Genomic DNA, 18264 nt, shown 5'->3' on the forward strand with positions numbered 1-18264 from the left:
AAAATAATTAAAATAAAGAGGGAGATTTAATGCTTTTTCACTGGCTTTTTTTTTTTTTTAAATCACCGAGTGCTATTGTCTTTTTGTGATTCCTTGTGATTGTCTTTCAAGACCAGCTTTTAGATTATTGTGGTTAAAACAATTAATAATTAGAAGTGTGTTAGAAAGAAATGAAGAGTTATGCCAGTTGGAGGTAGTCGGTCGTCTGTTTTGGTGGAGAGGAGCATTAAAGATTCCTGTTACTTTTTTCAAATATTACTATTGGGTATCTATTATGTGTCACATACTATGCTAGGGATGGGCGATACCTCAGTATCTTTGCCTCAGGAAACTTTCACTTTAGGAATTGGAGATAAAGTTGCTAGGTTGGGTAGGACCTTAATACAGAAGGCCTTGAGACTTACAGAAAATTTTTGAGTAGGAGAGTGACAGCCTCAGAGATGCACTTGAGGGAGATAAGTCCTGTAGCTTTTTCTGTAGGAGGTATTGCAGGTGAGAGGAGATAAAGGTAAAAATACGTAGTTGGCTCTGAGCTTTGGAGATTTGGAAACTCTTGGTTACAGTGGGAAGGAGACATTGTGAAGGTGTAATCTGCATGATATATGACAGATTAAAAGTTCTATGGAGAGGGAATTCCCTGTGGTGGTCCAGTGGTAGGGACTCCATGCTGTCACTGTCCAGCGCCCAGGTTCAATCCCTGGTCAGGGAACTGAGATGCCATGTGGAGCTGCCAATAAATAAATAAATTAAGTAAGTAAGTAAGTAAATAAAATTTTTAAAAAAGGGAGAAATCAGGAGAAGCAAATTTAGATAGAAAAAGAAGAGAAGAATTTTCATTTGAGCTTTACTGTACCGCATAACTGTCTTCCCAGTAACCCTGCAAGTAAACTAGGGCTTAGGGCTTCCCTGGTGGCGCAGTGGTTGAGAGTCCCCCTACCGATGCAGGGGACACAGGTTCGTGCCCTGGTCCGGGCGGATCCCACATGCTGCGGAGCGGCTGGGCCCGTGAGCCATGGCCGCTGAGCCTGCGCGTCCGGAGCCTGTGCTCCGCAACGGGAGAGGCCACAACAGTGAGAGGCCCATGTACTGCAAAAAAAAAAAAAAACCCAAAAAACTAGGGCTTAGAGAGATTATTGCTTAGGGTTACATGATAAGCAACTAGGAGAGTCAAGATTTGGAAGCAGATCTTTCTGATGTGAATCCCCATGTTTTTTCCACCAGGTTAATCTTGAGCATGAATAATATACAATCTCCCTTTAAAGGGAAAAAAATATTGTGGATCCTCAGTATTGGCCTAAATAGTTTTATTTTATTAAAATATTTAATTTTTAGATGTATATAAATTCCTTATGCTTATTGCTTATATGGAAGTATAAAAGAAAAGTAAATTTATAAATGAAATATAAACAAAACTATAAAGCCAGTAAAACCAGTTAAATTTAGGGTGATGGATGATGTTGTTTTGCTGAAATGAAATCTTTCTTTGCATAGTGAATATACTATTGTGGGCCTTGGCTAGGTGTGCAGTTTTCTATATGCTGTATATCCTATGATAACTCAATTCCTACACTACTTTTCTGTGTTTGAATGCTGCAGAGCTTTCCTCCTTAAATCACTGATTAGGTGGTTTGGCTTTCACTTGGCATAAATATATCATTTACCTTGTAAGACCCTTCTATGCCCACTCTAATTCTGGTACCATTGATGGTAGATATGAGGTGGTTATCAAGGTGATCCAGAATATACTTTTAAAAAATATATATTATTGAAATGAAAATATGAACTTCTCAAAATTTCTTCAAGACTCATGTTTTATAGTTCACTGCTCCCACCTTAGTTTGAGAAATGTAGTTCTGTACCTAGTTTTTGAGTTGTTGATGTTTGATCTTAGAAATGAAAGCTAAAATCCAAGTAGTATAGTTAACCAGATAGTGCTGGTGGTAAGCTCTAGGTACAAAAGTGTAATTCTTAAACATTCAAATGTTTCTGTCCCAACATCTGACCAATTACTCACCTATAATATGATGATAGGTCATCACCATTTTATATTAGTATGTGCAAGAATGAAAACAGTTGTTTACCAGGTTGTCCTCCACCTGTAACTAAGGGAAAGAAGAGTGTTTCAGCACTGGTAATATTCTCTAAGAAACCATTTAAAAATGTGAAAGCATAGAGCATTTATCATTTCTATCTTATATTATTTTTTATATTATATTTAACTCATTTCTTTTACTGCCCTAAATCCGTCCCTCCATTTATCTCTGTCTTGAACTAATTACTGTAATAGCCTTCTAACTGGTTTCCCTGTCTCCAGTCCAATAAAATACTGAGATGAAGTTAATCCTCCCAAAGTACAGCTGTGATCATGCCACTCTTCTGTTGATTTCTGAGGTCTGTCTGGTTAATTTCCCTCCACAAAGTTGGGAAGCAATACATATTAATTAAATGCTGATAAAAAACATAAATAAGTTTAAAACTAAGGCTTTTAGAACTTGATTTTATGAGCAGAAATGTTGGAGGCATGGAGAATGCATTGTATGTTCAATATTCTTTTCTCTCCATACCTTGAAAGGTAACCTTTCATACAGATGTGGTAAACTAAAGCTCCTCAGTCCCATTGGCTTGTGAAGATCCTCTCTTTTCTTGGAGTGGTCCTCAACACAGAGATGATGAGGTTGCATGTGCTAGTACATATCTTCCATTCCTAAGGGATAAAATTAGAGTGATGATTCATGTAACTAGATGGCCAAACCCTTTCCTGCCATGCCCACAAGCTCCTTTTGAGAGTTTCTTTTCGCATAGGCCACCATGCCCTGCATGTGACCCTGACTGAAACAGATATGGATGTCTAATCATAAAGCAGTTATCACAGTCTGCTCAGTGGCCTGTGAGGTGTGCTGGCTCCTGAACTCTGCACAGCCCATACTGCTTAGAGACTGGCCAAACGAATCAGACCTTTTCTTGTTACAAGTTTGAACTTTACTCCTACTTCCAAGGGAGACTCCTAGGTCTATAGCTCCTAGTCCCTTTTAATAGGACAAATAGGAAGACATGTTCTGCCTAATAACAGAGCTTTAAAATATATGAAGAAGCAAAAATGCATAGAAGAGGAGAAAATGACAAAGCCACAATCGTATTTGGGAATTTTAACAGCCTTTCTCAGTAATTGATAGAAAAGGAAAAAGAAAGACTATGGAAGATATGAACAACACTATCAACCAACTTGACCTAATTGACTTTTATAGGGTGCTACCCTCAGCAACCATAGAATACATGTTCTCTTCAGGTGCACGTGCAGTGTTCACCAAGATGGACCATACACTGAGCCTTAAACTAGTCTCTAAATTCCATCTACACATGATGGAAATGGTAATTACAGTCTCTGACAATAGTAGGAGCAAATTAGAAATCAATAATAAAAGGTAGAAAATCCCCAAATATTTGGGAATTAAATAGCACACTTCTTTATTTTCCGTGTATCAAAGATGAAATCACAAGGACTATTAGAAAACATTTGAAGCGAATGATAATAAAAACATATTGAGATTAGTAGAATGCAGTTAAAGCAGCATTGGGGGAATTTTTAACATTAAATGTTTATTTCAGAAAAGAAGGTTTAAAATCTTTATGGTAATAAATTTGGCAACTGAGAGGAATGGACAAGTATCTTAAAAGATACAAACTATCAAATATCAAAGGTTTAAAATCAATGATCTAAACCAAGTGTTGACAGATTTTTTCTATAAAGGGCCAGATGGCAAATATTTTAGGCTTTGTAGGGTAGTGTGTGTGTGTGTGTGTGTGTGTATATATATACACACACACACATACACAGTGTATATATATGTATGTGTATATATATGTCTGTGTATATATATATACATATACATATGTATATACATACATATATATACGTATATATGTATATATATGTGTGTGTGTATATATATATATATACACATACACACACACATATATACTCACTCTCGCCCAACTATTTACAAATGTAAAAATCATTCTTAGCTGCAGAGAAATACATAAACAGACCGTGGGCTTAATTTGGTCTGTAGGCTATGGTTTGTCGAATCCTGATCTGTGCTTCCATCTGAAGTTTCTAGAAAAAAATCTAAAGTAAGCAGAAGGAAGGAGATAAAGGTAATAGTTAAGTAAAAAATGGACAAACTGTTGGGAAAAATCAATGAAGCCAAAATCGTTCTTGAAAAGATCAATAAAATTGAAAAATCTCCAACTAGACTGATCAGAGAAAAAAAGGAGAAAAGACAGAAACTACCAAAATGAGGATGGAAGAGTTGCTATCTCTACAGACATTAAAATAAAAGAATATTTTGTGTAACTTTATGCTAATAAATTTGGCAACTTAGAGGAATAGACAGATTCCTTAAAAGATACAAACTATCAAATATCAAAGGTCACTCAGAAAGAAAGAGATAACCCGAGTAACCCTACTCGTATTCAAGAAATAGAATTTATAGTTAAAAACCTCACAAGAAAGCTTTATGTCTAGATGGCTTTACTGGTGAATTCTAACAAACATTTTAGGAAGAAATTGTAACAATTCCATGAAGACTCTTCCTGAAAATTGAAGAGGAGTGAAGACCTCCCAACTCATTTTATTAGACTAGCATTATCCCCAGAGAGCCACTACAAAAAAACTACAGACCAGTAGTCCTCATGAGTATAGACAAAATTGATTAACAAAATATTAGCCAGTAGAATTTGGCAATATGTAGAAAATATGATTTTATACAATTTTATATAATTTTGAGTGGAGTTTATTTCAGGAATGCAGAATTGGCTTAATAAAAAATCAATATAACTCCCAGACTAAAAGAGGAAAGCCATATGATTATCTCACTAGTTGTAGAAAAAAACATATGATTAGATATCCATTTATGATTATGATTGAAAAAAGAAACAACTACAAACTGGTACTATAATTTAGCTTTCTCAACCTAATAGAGGGAATTTATGAAAAACCTACAGCTAAGGGTAAGTTTGGGAACAAGGTAAAGATGTCTGCTCTTACCACTTTTATTCAACATTTTACTGTAGGTCCTAGCCAGTGCGGGCGGTAAGGTAAGGAAAAGAAACAAAAGACATGCAGATTGGAAAGGAAGAAATACTGATCTTATTCTCAGACACCATGGATTATCTTTCTAAAAAATCCTAAGGGCTCTACATCGAGATTTAGTGAGTTTAGCTAATTGTTAGATACATGGACAATATAAAATAATCAGTTGAATCTCTGTATACTAGCAACAAACAGTTGGAAAATGGAAAAAAAAAGACCACTTACAATGCATCAAAAAAACGTGAAACACTTAGGGATAAATTTACCAAAATATATATAGAAAGAAGACCTATACACTAGAAGTACAAAAAACATTGCTAAAATAAATAAGTAGAGAGAGATACTTTTGGGAAACAGTTTTCCCTGGGTCTTTGCATTTCTGTACTTCTTACAAGTGAGGCGGTGACAGCCCTTTTTTCTACTTTTTTTTTATTTAAAAAACTTTATTTATTTTTGTCTGCGTTGGGTCTTTGTTGCTGCGCACGGGCTTTTTCTAGTTGCAGCGAGCGAGGGCTACTCTTCGCTTTGGTGCGCAGGCTTCTCACTTCAAACTGAGCTGTTGTTGCAGAGCACGGGCTGTAGGCATGAGGGCTTCAGTAGTTGTGGCACGTGGGCTTCAGTAGTTGTGGCTTGCAGGCTTTAGAGCGCAGGCCAGTAGTGTGACAGCCCTTTTAAACAATTTTTTCCAGGATGTTTGTATAGCATAAAGCCTTGGATGATAGTTAGCGACTCCTGCTGTTGCAGAGGGCAGATTTGCTTATTGTCCAGTATAGTAAAGATAATATCGCCCTTTGGACAAAGGGCAGGTGTGCTTCAGGTTATAAATGATTCAGGTTCCTTAAGCTCAGGGTCCCTCAGTTGTGATGCAAACCTGCCTGCACAGTGTCTACCTGGGCTCCTCTCCACATCTGCCCTGTAGGACTTGGGGGCAACAGGGGAACTGATACACGCATGATACTTATGTTCCTTGCTGTGCTTGGAGTAGTAAGTCCTGTGTCTCTGACCTAGGCCTACTGTGTTGTCCGCCAGTATCCACGAAACAGTGACAGGCTACTTTGTTAGCTTGCAAGGAGAGGCTAAAATCTCAGCCTCCTCCCAGTACTTGACAGTTTTAGCCATAAGAATGGAGTGCTGACAGAGACATGGCTTTTTGAAAGAGGAAGGATGAGGACCTTGAGGGCTGGGCTAGGGGATATTGAAAGACTCTCTGGCATCTGGCAGCAAATGCTCTCACCCAAGTGGTGGGCAAGGGTGGCAGAGGCAAGGGAAGTAGGAGCCCTTTGGTGTTCTACCTCTTAATGAATATTTAGGGGCTGAGCTGAGAGATAGCCTGAATGGTTACCTTGGTTGTTGTACACTCAACTCCATGGCCCTAGCAGAAGGGCGGTGGGGCTGTAGCTGCTGAGTCAAGGAGTCCCCAAAGCTGAGAAAATGATGTTAGAAATGAGGATCTGGGTGGATCGAAAACATTAGAAGTTTGTTTGGTTGAGCTGCAAGTGTGGGGGCTTGAAACTGAAAGTAAATGCACCGTCTGACCACTGTCTCCTTCCGTGGGGTGACCTCTCCTCCTCTTACACCTTGATTTCAGGTGTTTTAAGGAGAAAGATGAATAAGGGTTGGGCTGAGGTCTCCCTATCCTTAAGGGAGACCAGAGGCCACACCCATCTGTCTAAACGTGCTGGGGGAACTTCAGGGAGAAGAGGGAGTCAAACTTTTATGGTTGTGTTGGATGCTGACACCCAAGTCATCATCCTACCTTGTTCTATGGGGGATGGAATGTCAGAGACAACTGACAGGCCTTGGGCAAGGTCCACGGTAGGGAAGGGAAGCTAATGTGGCACTGTGGGTGAGGCCGTTTATTGTTGTGTACTGTTATCTGGCTTCCACTGCAGAAAGTATAATTGGTGTTGATGTTTTAAAGAGCCTGTCTGTAAATGCCCTGTTCTGTAAGTGCCAGAGGGGATTCTATTGATTAGGAAGAGCCGCATCTAGAGAAGTGCTCATACTTTGGAAACCTTAGTGATTCCTCTGAGCTACAAGTTACTGTGACTGATGGTTTTGCAATATATGTAAAGAACTCATCCAACTCAACAAGAAGATAAAAAACCCAATATTTTAAAAATTTGGCAAAAGGCTTTAACACAGGCACTTTTTAAAAGAAGATACACAAATAGATAACATTCATATGAAAAGATGCTCAACGTCTTTAGTCATCTGGGAATTGCAAATTAAAACCACAATGAGGGCTTCCCTGGTGGCGCAGTGGTTGAGAGTCCGCCTGCCAATGCAGGGGACACGGGTTCGTGCCCTGGTCCGGGAGGATCCCACATGCCACGGAGCGGCTGGGCCCGTGAGCCATGGCCGCTGAGCCTGCGCGTCCGGAGCCTGTGCTCCGCAACGGGAGAGGCCACAACAGTGAGAGGCCCGCGTACTGCAAAAAAAAAAAACCCACAATGAGATACCACTTCACACCCACTAGAATGGCTAAAGTTAAAAAGACCGACAAAACCAGTTGCTGGCGAGGATGTGGAGCAGCTGGGAGCCTCATGCATCGCTGGTGGGTGTACAAAATGGTACAGCTGAGCTGGGAAGTAGTTTGGCAGTTTCATGCAAAGTTAAAAATAAACTTATCTTATGACCTAGCAAGTCCACTTCTAGGTATTTATTCAAAAGAAATGAAAATATCTATCCATAAAAAACTTGAATGTTCATAGCAGTATTATTCATAATAGTCCCAAAATGGAAACAGTCCAAATGTCCATCCACAGATGAATGGATAAACAACTTGTGGTAGATTCATCCAGTGGAATGTTACTCAGCAATGAAAAGGAACTGAGCTGCTAATAAGGGTAAGAATAAAGATAAATCTTAAAAAACATACTGAGGGAAAAGGCTTATACTGTATATTCCGTTATGTCATGAGTATGTAATATATGATTCCATTTATATGAAGTTCTAGAATGGGCAAAAAGGCAACACTAATCTAGTGAGGTGATAGAACAGACCCGTGGTTGTGTAGAGTAGGATTTTGGGGTAGGAGGTTGACTGTAAAGGAGTAGACTTTTTTTTTTTCTCAATTTAAAAATACCAGTGGTAAAAATTTAAGGCAGTAAATTTTGTGATTAAAATTATGAACTTTGTGTCATAAAACATATCCTGAGTTTGAGTTCTGGCTATCATTTACTGGGTAGCTGTGTGACCTTGGGCAAATAGTTTAACCTTTCTAAGGTTTCCTCATATGTAAAATGGGGGTGATAATGATACCATATTAGAGTTGTCAGGATAGATTAAGTTATGTCAGGATAGATTAAATTAAATTATGCCATCACTGGTAGATAGTAAGTGCTCAATAATGAAGATTAATTTTGGCAGTATTAGTATTTGTCCATGCTAATAATTATAATTTGCTGTTCATGTCTGTTACTCTTAATCTTGGAATGGGTATTGCATGTTTATATTTTTTAAAAAAAGGGAAAAGAAAGAATTACTGATTAGGTTCCTATGGATCTTAGACGTTCTCTGGGCAGATAACTTATTTAGTCAGTCATAAATATGATGAACTCTTTAATATGTGAAGATAATGGTACTGACTCCTTTATTGGAAGTTCTGCATGACCTTTGGCTGAAAGCATTGCAGTTCTGATTTGTTCGTAATCTGCTTTATTATTATTACCATTTTTTTTTTCTTTATGGGGCCTAGCTGTATTCCTCTTAAATGGTTCCCTTTGTGACATTTTGAATGGCTGAGGAGGATTTGAGAATCTTCTTTCCAAATAAAGCTTTCTTTAGTATGAAGCAAATTGATCAAACTTGGGCCAGATAAGCCATTTGACCTACAGTTGCTGAGATGGATTACTCTAGAAACTCCTTTAACATTAATTTGAGTCCTTAATGGATTTTTTTTTCTTCACATCTTTATTGGGGTATAATTGCTTTACAATGGTGTGTTAGTTTCTGCTTTATAACAAAGTGAATCAGTTATACATATACATATGTTCCCATATCTCTTCCCTCTTGCATCTCCCTCCCTCCCACCCTCCCTATCCCACCCTTCCAGGCGGTCACAAAGCACCGAGCTGATATCCCTGTGCTATGCGGCTGCTTCCCACAAGCTATCTGCCTTATGTTGGGTAGTGTATATATGTCCAGGCCTCTCCCTCGCTTTGTCACAGCTCACCCTTCTGCCTCCCCATCTTAATGGATTTTTATAAATGGTTTAGTAACCTCATTTTAGGACCTCGCTCACTGGAGATTTGAATATGTTTTCTAAAATCTGTTTATATTTAAATCTTTATTTCCTTGTGCAAATCAGCAGTTTTCAAGTTTGTCGGTAGGAAAAAGAAAAACAAAACCATAACTGGGAAGAAGTAAGATGATCAGACATGTCAAAGATTAAAAGGTTTTATTTATGAGCAGGAACTGGAAAGGAGTTTCCTGTAATTATGTGACTTAGTGTTGCCTGAATGCAGTATACTTTTGGGTTGAGACATGGCGAATGAGAATGTTTGCTTTTAGTTTTGTGTCCCATATGACTTATATTTCAGATTCTTGAAGGTTGAGGATTTGTTAAAATGGTTTAACCCAAATATGCATCAGGAATGTCCTTCATTCAGTTATACATAAGTAAAAATTTTTGTTTTGTCATTTGCATTTTTCTTGAATAATTTTTTTTCTTCTCTTAAATCTGTTTTGAAACCTAGTAATTTATTCATTTTTCAAATTTTATTGCAGTGCCTGATCAACTTTCTAGCAGGAGAACGATCATGGAGGTGGTGCCAGCTGAGGTGAATAGTTTGCTTCCAGAGGAGATAATGGACACTGGTATAACTTTAGTGGATGATGATAGTATTGAGGCTGTTATTGTTTCATCCCCAATTCCCATGGAGACAGAACTGGAAGAAATTGTCAACATAAATTCTACTGGTGACTCTACAGCCACGCCCATTTCCACGGAACCAATAACAGTGTACAGTAACCACACTAACCAAGTTGCAGTGAATACCACAATTACTAAAGCAGATTGTAATACCACGGTGAAACCAGCTTTTCCAAGTGGCCTTCAAAAACTTGGTGCTCAGACTCCTGTGACTATATCAGCCAATCAGATTATTTTAAACAAAGTATCACAGACATCTGATCTTAAACTTGGCAATCAGACCCTTAAACCAGATGGACAGAAGTTAATTTTAACAACTTTGGGCAAGTCTGGTTCACCAATTGTTTTAGCACTACCCCATAGCCAACCCCAGGCTCAGAAAGTTACAACTCAGGCCCAGTCAGGAGATGCTAAGTTACCACCGCAGCAAATTAAAGTAGTTACCATTGGAGGGAGGCCAGAGGTGAAACCTGTCATTGGTGTCTCAGCATTGACCCCAGGAAGTCAACTGATTAATACTACAACTCAGCCCTCTGTGTTACAGACCCAACAGTTAAAAACAGTACAGGTAAAAAAAAAAAAAAAAAAAAAAGGGCGCTTACTAGTTAAAATGCATGTTAAATTGATTCATAGTTGCGTGTGTAGGGTGATTAAATGCATAGTTGTTACTGAATTCTTTTGAATGTTGCTTTTAGTAATTGTGTGGTTTTTTTTGTAAAGTTTGATATGTGTAATGCTTTTGAAAATTTCTGCCAGAGAACTTAGAACTTAATTTTGGTTAAATTCCAATTTAGTGTATTTATAGCTTTTTACTCATTTTAAAACAATTTTATTCTCAGTAGTAGTTTGAGTACAAGGATGTTCTGCTGGTATAAAGATGCCAGAGTTGATGTCAGGCTGTCAAAAAATCATTCAGACATGATATTTTCAGCTAACAGATGGCCAGAGTCTAGGAAAACTTGCTGCTCTGAGAAACCCTTCAAGCCAGCAGTAGTGCATACCAGCCAGTGTGTGCCTCTTCTTTGGAATTTACTGTCCATTGCATCGCTCATGTTTGCAATGTAGAAAGGCAGTGCCATGTGATGGAAGGTTTAGAATTGGACCAACTGGATTTCAGTCTCTTCTCTGCTGCCCTCCCAGCTGCGGAACTTTGGATAGGCTACTTATTTTCTCTGAGTTTTTGATTTTAGCTGTAAGATGGCTATTTGATCGTGATGAAACACATAAGAAAAGATGACTCTTTGGTATGGTTCTCAAAACATTGAGAATCCTTCAAAATGGTACCCATTGTTAGTATGAATAGAAACCTAAGATAGAAGGTTATAAGAACATATGTTAAGTTTTTTTTCATGCCCAATAGGCCTTTTTAGGTCACCACTGCTCTTAGAAATACAATGATCCACTTAAGACCACAAATGCATTTCCTGTTTGAAAGAGTTGGCTTTTAGAAAGAAGGCATGAGTTAGAGAAATAAAGCAGGTGTATAAGGAAGGAGGAAGGTTTGGGGAACTGTCCACTCTCAGCTGATATTAGAAATATTGTTTTGGTTATTATGTTGACAAAATAGTTAGAAACTTATTTTTCACAGGCTTTTTATTTAAGAACTTCATAAGATTTCTCAAACTTTATAATTTGTCCATGTCCCTTCTGCCACTATTAAACATTTAGTGCTCTTTCTTGTTCATTATCATCTCTCACTTAATTCTGACTTCCTTTTACTTTTTTTGGTGAGGATCTCTTGAATGAGATATCCTATCACCATCAAGCACCTTGTCCTCAGCTTGTTTTTTAATCAGTTTTAAAACTTGTTTTTATTGGTTTACCAGAGTTTATCTGGCTTTGGGGATATGGATCATAACCATGTTCGCAAGATACTGTAAATGTAAATCAGAATGTCATTTTTTTTTATTTACAAGAGCAATGTATACATACTATTTGTAAGACCAGTTTACTTGTATCCACTAGTTTTCTACTATAATCCCCTAAGTACCAACAATAAAAACAAAGACTGGGGTCTAATTCTTATAACTTCTCTTCTTGTCCTTACTTTTATAAAATCTGATTCTATTTATTTAAAAAGACTTCTATTTAAAAACAAAAACAAGGGCTTACCTGGTGGCGCAGTGGTTGAGAGTCCACCTGCCGATGCAGGGGACACGGGTTCGTGCCCCGGTCCGGGAGGATCCCACATGCCGCGGAGCGGCGGGGCCCGTGAGCCATGGCCGCTGAGCCTGCATGTCCGGAGCCTGTGCTCCGCAAAGGGAGAGGCCACAACAGTGAGAGGCCCGCGTACCGCAAAATAAATAAATAAATAAATAAAATAAAAACAGAAACAAAAGAAACCCCATTTAGAATATTGTTCTACTTGTCCAGTTATTTTTAGGCAACTAAATCTTTTCAACTCAAGAGTAGCCTATAAAGCTCTGAAGCACTGAAGCACAGAAAAAACAAACAAAAAGCTACACATCTATCTGTATCCATTTTGGGCAACAGAATATTTGGTTTACTTTTACATGGTGTGTATGATCCCCTGATTTTTTTCCCAGACGGTTCTCAGCATTGTCTTAAGTTTAATCAGAGTATTGAAACTTATTAGGGTGTGGACAATAGGAAAGGGTGGAAGAAGGAGACCCATCTCCAAAGGTGACAGTTGAGGCCAGAGGCAGTAACAAAGAGGTATAGTTACACTTAGTTACAGATATATAAACACTTTCCTGTGTTTCTTGTGCATAGTATATAAGAATAATAGATAATTAGCCATATGGAACAACATAACTCCTTATTAGTTCCTGAATCTGTATAACACAGTGCCCAAAATTACCTGCATGTATTATTTGATCACATCTTTGGCAGTCTTATTTGTAAATTTCCTTCTTTGATTCATTTTTGTCTTAATCTGCTAATTAGATAGATTTGTTAAAAAATGATCCTTTGGGCTTCCCTGGTGGCGCAGTGGTTGAGGGTCCGCCTGCCGATGCAGGGGACACGGGTTTGTGCCCGGTCCGGGAAGATCCCACATGCCACAGAGAGGCTGGGCCCGTGAGTCATGGCCGCTAAGCCTGCGCGTCTGGAGCCTGTGCTCCGCAACGGGAGAGGCCACAACAGTGAGAGGCCCACATACTGCAAAAAAAAAAAAAAAAAAAAAGAAGATCCTTTATGCTCTGTTTTATTTAATAAAGTAAATTTGTTCTAGGGTAGTTTAGAATTCATAATGCAAAAAGCCTGGTTCCTTGACAGAATTGGAAATCCTTATTTTCAGCAATGCTACACTAAAGAAACAAAACCACAAGGACAAGTTGAGATTGTTCCTTTGAATAATTAATGTGCTCTTGGTCGTATTTACATTTTTTTTCCTGGTTGGTAAGTATTCATATAGTTTTATGATTGTGAAAATTAGTTAAAAATGGGGAAACACTTTAAGTTCCCAAACTCTATAGCTAAGATTATCTATTTCGAGACACAGATTTCCAAGAATATCAATACCTCTACCTCTTGAGATTCTTAATGCTAAGTCAATAGACAACATATTCTAACTTATTTTAGAGTTTTAGGCCTGTAAATACACTTGGGAAATATTTTCTCTGTGTGTCTCCCAAATTGCATCAGTTTTTAAAACTACAATTATGGATTTATTTGGGTATATCAGAGTTTTACAAGCTGGATATTTTTTAATATAGTAGGGAATCTCTTTGGTTCGTTTTTTTAAAAGGTGATTTGTGTTTCCTTTACATTTTGTTTTGTCAGTAATATGTTCTGAGTGTAAGAAGGTAATATATTCTAAGTGTAAGAAAATGTTATTAAGTTTAATTTATAGTTTGAGCACAAAGCTGGTATTTACTTAGTTCTGTAATCAGTTACAGCTTCTGGTATGTTTTGTCGTTTAAGTTGGTCATGTTTGTTCATTTTGAGTTATTATTTCCAATAATAGTACTTTCAGGGCCTCAATTTTCAATCTGCCAAAGATAAAATTAGTATTTAATGTCCTTCCTGCTCTGAAAGTCCATGATTTTTATCATAAACTGATAAAAAAGTCTATGATTTTTATTATTGCTAAAGGCTATGATTTTTTATCATTGCTAAATTTCTGCTTCTGACTTTTAGAAAAAGCTGTGCCTTGCATACATTGCAATTTCAGTATAAGGACATTGGTAACTTTACCTTCCTTGACTTGTGGAGAATTTTAGTTTAGGGCAACAGTGTACCGTGTATAACGTAAAAGCAGAGATGAATAAAACATAGACCCTCCCTTCAAACAATTTGTAGTCTAGTAAAGTGTATTTTAGTAAATAATATTTCAGAGGCTTCACCTTTAGAATAGTCTGTGTTTTGCCAAACATGTCTCTTTGTATCCTAGGGTGTTAACTTGTGCAGTTCCTTATTTATCTGCCCCTGATATATAGATCTAAAGTTGAAGATATAATCATGAGCCTATCTTTTATGTGTATTTATATTTTGCTTCCAGGGGCCAATGAAATTATATTTATCATTTGCACTATGCTTTCTTAACGTACTCTACTCCATCTTTTTATTATTGAATAATTAGCTATTTGGAAAAGGATATTGCTGTGCCATATTTGTGTTTCATTATTATTATTAAATGGTTATTTTAAACATTACTATTGAACATTAAACATTATTTTTACAAATTAATTTGTTTTTCATTATATGCATATGTCCCAGAGACTAAAATAAGAATTTGCAATAAAATCCAAAGGTATTGTTGTATAATGGCCTAAGGATGTGATCATATTAGTATTTTGGTGAATGGCTGCATTTTAAATGTTTTTAACGTCAGTACTTAGATATGTTTTGTTAAATGAGCTGGTTTCACATGTACTTCTGTATATCAATCTTGTCTAATTTTGATTGAATAGGTGTTTTATAGAAACAATGGTCTTTATAGTTATTTATATATTTCAGATTGCGAAGAAACCTCGAACTCCAACCTCTGGTCCAGTAATCACGAAGCTGATTTTTGCAAAACCAATTAATAGTAAAGCAGTTACAGGACAGACAACTCAAGTATCACCACCAGTCATTGCAGGTTATATTTCTTTATAGTTTGTTTAGCTAAATATTTACCTTCCTTTTAGGTTTAAAAAAGGCTGTTCTACTACCTTGAAATGTTTTAGTGCTTATTACTGTAAATCAGACTGGTTAGTAAGAAATGTTACACCTATTAAATGTGTCCTTCAAGCAAAATGCCTTATCTCAAAATCAGTCCATTACTTTAGCCTCTTTGGTTTTTGGTATACCTTGAAAGTAGTGAAGTCTCAGACTCTGATAATACTAGCTAACATTTACATAGTGTTTGCTACGGCTTCCACACTATTCTTAGCTCTTTACATAGAGTGACATATATAATCCTCTGGCAATCCTATGCGGTAGGTACTAATAACATCCCCATTTTGCCAGTGTGGAAACAGAGGCACTCAGCTAGTAAATGGCCAAGTTGGAATTTGAATCCAGCTAATGCTAGAGCACATGCTAATAAGTCTGTTAGGTTTAAAGTAATATATGTGAGAGTATAGTATTTCATGGTTTCTGTTTGAATTTTTGGTTTCCGTATTTTAATATTCTCTGTATGCAGTTCTCTATGAAACAGAAAATTATCACAATGAAAATAATTACTTAAGTGAGAACAGAATTTTAGTTATATTACTTTTACCAGCAAATTCCTCAGCATGGCCCAATTATTTTATTATATACTTTTAAGATATGTCATCACTAATAACACCTCAGAAATCTTGACTTTGAGTATTTCACTCTTTATTATTCTAGTTGATCTGCCTTTGTACTTCCAATCTAGTAATTCTTTCACTTTGAAATCTCTGATCCATTAACTCTTCCACTTTCTCATTAATAATCCCTTTCCAGTCCTCAAATTCTTCCTTACTCAGCATGGAGTTCATGACCCATCACTACTGCTCCCAGAAAACACCATTGATTCTCTTTTCACTCTCTCTTTCTATAATGGCTTGGTTAAGTCCAGCTCTCTTCTTGCCTGGCAAGCACCTCAGTACTTCTGGAGAAAATCACACAGCTGTGGTGACTGGTCTTTAATTCAGAGCTATACTAACATTACTCCTTTCACCATTTAGGAGCTCATTTTAAGTTTCCATTGTTCTAATAGCTTATGGAAGCACCTCTGGGTGGTAGACTTTGACTAGAGACTTTCAAATGCTAATTACCCATTTCTAGAATGTGTATTCTTGATGCAGGTACTTCAAATGTTAATTAACCATCCCTGGGATATGTATTAAAACCACCTCCTACTGTCTTTGATAAATTTACAGACAGTATAGCAGTAGGCAACTCTGAAATCAGTGGCAGTGAAATGATCATTTTCCTAGGCTTTGAATTATAATATATAGGGAGGCTTCTCTGTTTACCAAGTGAGAGAAGGAATGAGGAGATTGTAGTTTGAGGGCAGTGTTGGGTGAGTGAATGTTCTTTTTCTTTTGGCCTTCAGTAGAGATTTGGGATGGTATAGGATGCTCGTATCTAGAGGGCTGTCATGGGAGATAGGTGTGGCCCCAGAGGAAAAACTGGAAAGGGTTTGGATTTCGAGCTGCTTCAGGAAGTGGGCTTTAGTTGGCTGAAAGTGAGGAAGGCTTGGATATGTTGATGATAAAGGGACCACCAGACCCTTAGGAGTTTGGGTGAGTAGAGGTGGTTTACGAGGAGGGGTGTCTCAGTGCCATGTTCTCTACTGCTTTTGAGTTTGAGAGAATTCCTTAAAACTTTTAATTATGTAGGGGCGAAGGGGAGCTGTATGCTAAAGAATTGTGGTTTTGCAGAAGTGTCTGAGTGAATATTTGGTAATGTCAAGATTTCACCTCTCTTACATTTGACTATAATGGATTTCATTGCTGGGTCTTTGGGTGATTTACAGTGTGTTGCACACTAATCATAGCTTCACCTTTTAATTACAGACAGACTTATTAGCCCTCCCAAAATACATAGAGATAGACTTCTATTAAATTTCACTAGAATTTGTTGGCATTAAGTTCAGTTTGGAGGGATAATTTCTACTGTTAACTAATAGTTTGTAGCTTTTTAAATTCATGTAAGCCAAATTTTAAACCACCAAAGTAGCTCTCCTGCTGAATTGTCTTATCACAAGGAGGTTCCATTATCTTTATATTATAGCTAAGGATCTTTCAAATTACATTTAGACTGCTTTTTAATGACCTTTGGGCTTTTCATGGAAGATGGATATCTTTTTCTGTCTTTTGATCAAGATGAACTTAGTGTTTGTATAAAATCAATTTTTCTAAAATGCAAATATGATTTTGTCACACCCTTGCTTAAATTTTCTTGGCCACATCCATTTCTTGGCCTTAATCCTTCAGGAATAAGTTCAGATGCCAGAGCTTTCTTAGCATTAAAGTCATTTATTATATAACATATACCTTTTTCATTTTCAGCTTGTATTAGCTCCAGACCTACTGATGTAACTTATTTCAAGAGATCACCAAATGGCCCATGTTCTCTCAGAACTTAGGCCCTTGGCACTGTTGCTTTTACCTGAAATGACTTTTTTTGCTTTCCTTATGGCTGACTCATCCATTTTATCTTTGGATTATCTCCACCTGTCTTGGAAGTTTTTGATCCCTGGGTTTAGTTAGGTTCTCTTTTCTCTGACCATCTCCTATATATTTCCATAAAACTTGGTTATACCTACCAAACACTTAACTTAAATCAGACTTCTGTTAAATTTCACACTGGCTTTTAATGTTTCCATTAGTCATGGTATATTGTAATACTTGGTTTCCTTGTCTGTCTGTCTCCCCTGTTGTCTGTCTGTCTCCCCTATTACACTTAAAATTTTTCTTAATAGTAATTTTGGATTTTGTTTGCCATCTAGTTTTTAAAGATTATTTTTTAAAAAATTATGATAAATACACATAACATAAAGTTGACCATTTTAACCACTGGTGGCATTAAGTACATTCATGTTGTTGTGCAACCATCACCACTGTCTGTCTCTAGGACTTTTTTCGCATTGCAAAGCTAAATCTTTGTCCGCATTAAACAATAACTTCCCAATTCCTTCCTTCCCCCAGCCCCTAGCAGAGACTGTCTCTATCAATTTGACTTTTCTATGTATCTCGTATAAGTGGAATCGTACAGTATTTGTCCTTTTATGACTGGCTTTTTATGACTCTCCAATACCTAGCACAGTTTCTAGCACATAGATGTGGTTCGGTGAATGTGTATTGTTGAGTGAATATGTGTATCACGGAGGCAGTGTGGTGTATGGGAGGAGCTATTAGGAGACTTGGGTTTTAGT

At 37.2% G+C, this 18264-nt stretch overlaps 1 protein-coding gene across 2 annotated transcripts in view; it reads left to right on the forward strand.

Annotated features, from left to right (window-relative positions):
• LIN54 (lin-54 DREAM MuvB core complex component) overlaps positions 1-18264 on the forward strand; it is a 76188-nt gene that overhangs the window by 3928 nt on the left and 53996 nt on the right. The window contains exons 2-3 of one of the 2 annotated variants that reach the window (XM_012537578.3): positions 9824-10536; positions 14889-15012. In XM_012537578.3, the coding sequence (XP_012393032.1) occupies positions 9856-10536; positions 14889-15012 (805 nt within the window). In that variant the 5' untranslated portion in view covers positions 9824-9855. The remainder of the gene's footprint in view (positions 1-9823; positions 10537-14888; positions 15013-18264) is intronic. The other variant, XM_033409973.2, reaches the window with a different exon arrangement.

The sequence above is a fragment of the Orcinus orca genome, chromosome 4 (genome assembly GCF_937001465.1).
Source record: "Orcinus orca chromosome 4, mOrcOrc1.1, whole genome shotgun sequence".
Classification (NCBI taxonomy): domain Eukaryota; kingdom Metazoa; phylum Chordata; class Mammalia; order Artiodactyla; family Delphinidae; genus Orcinus; species Orcinus orca.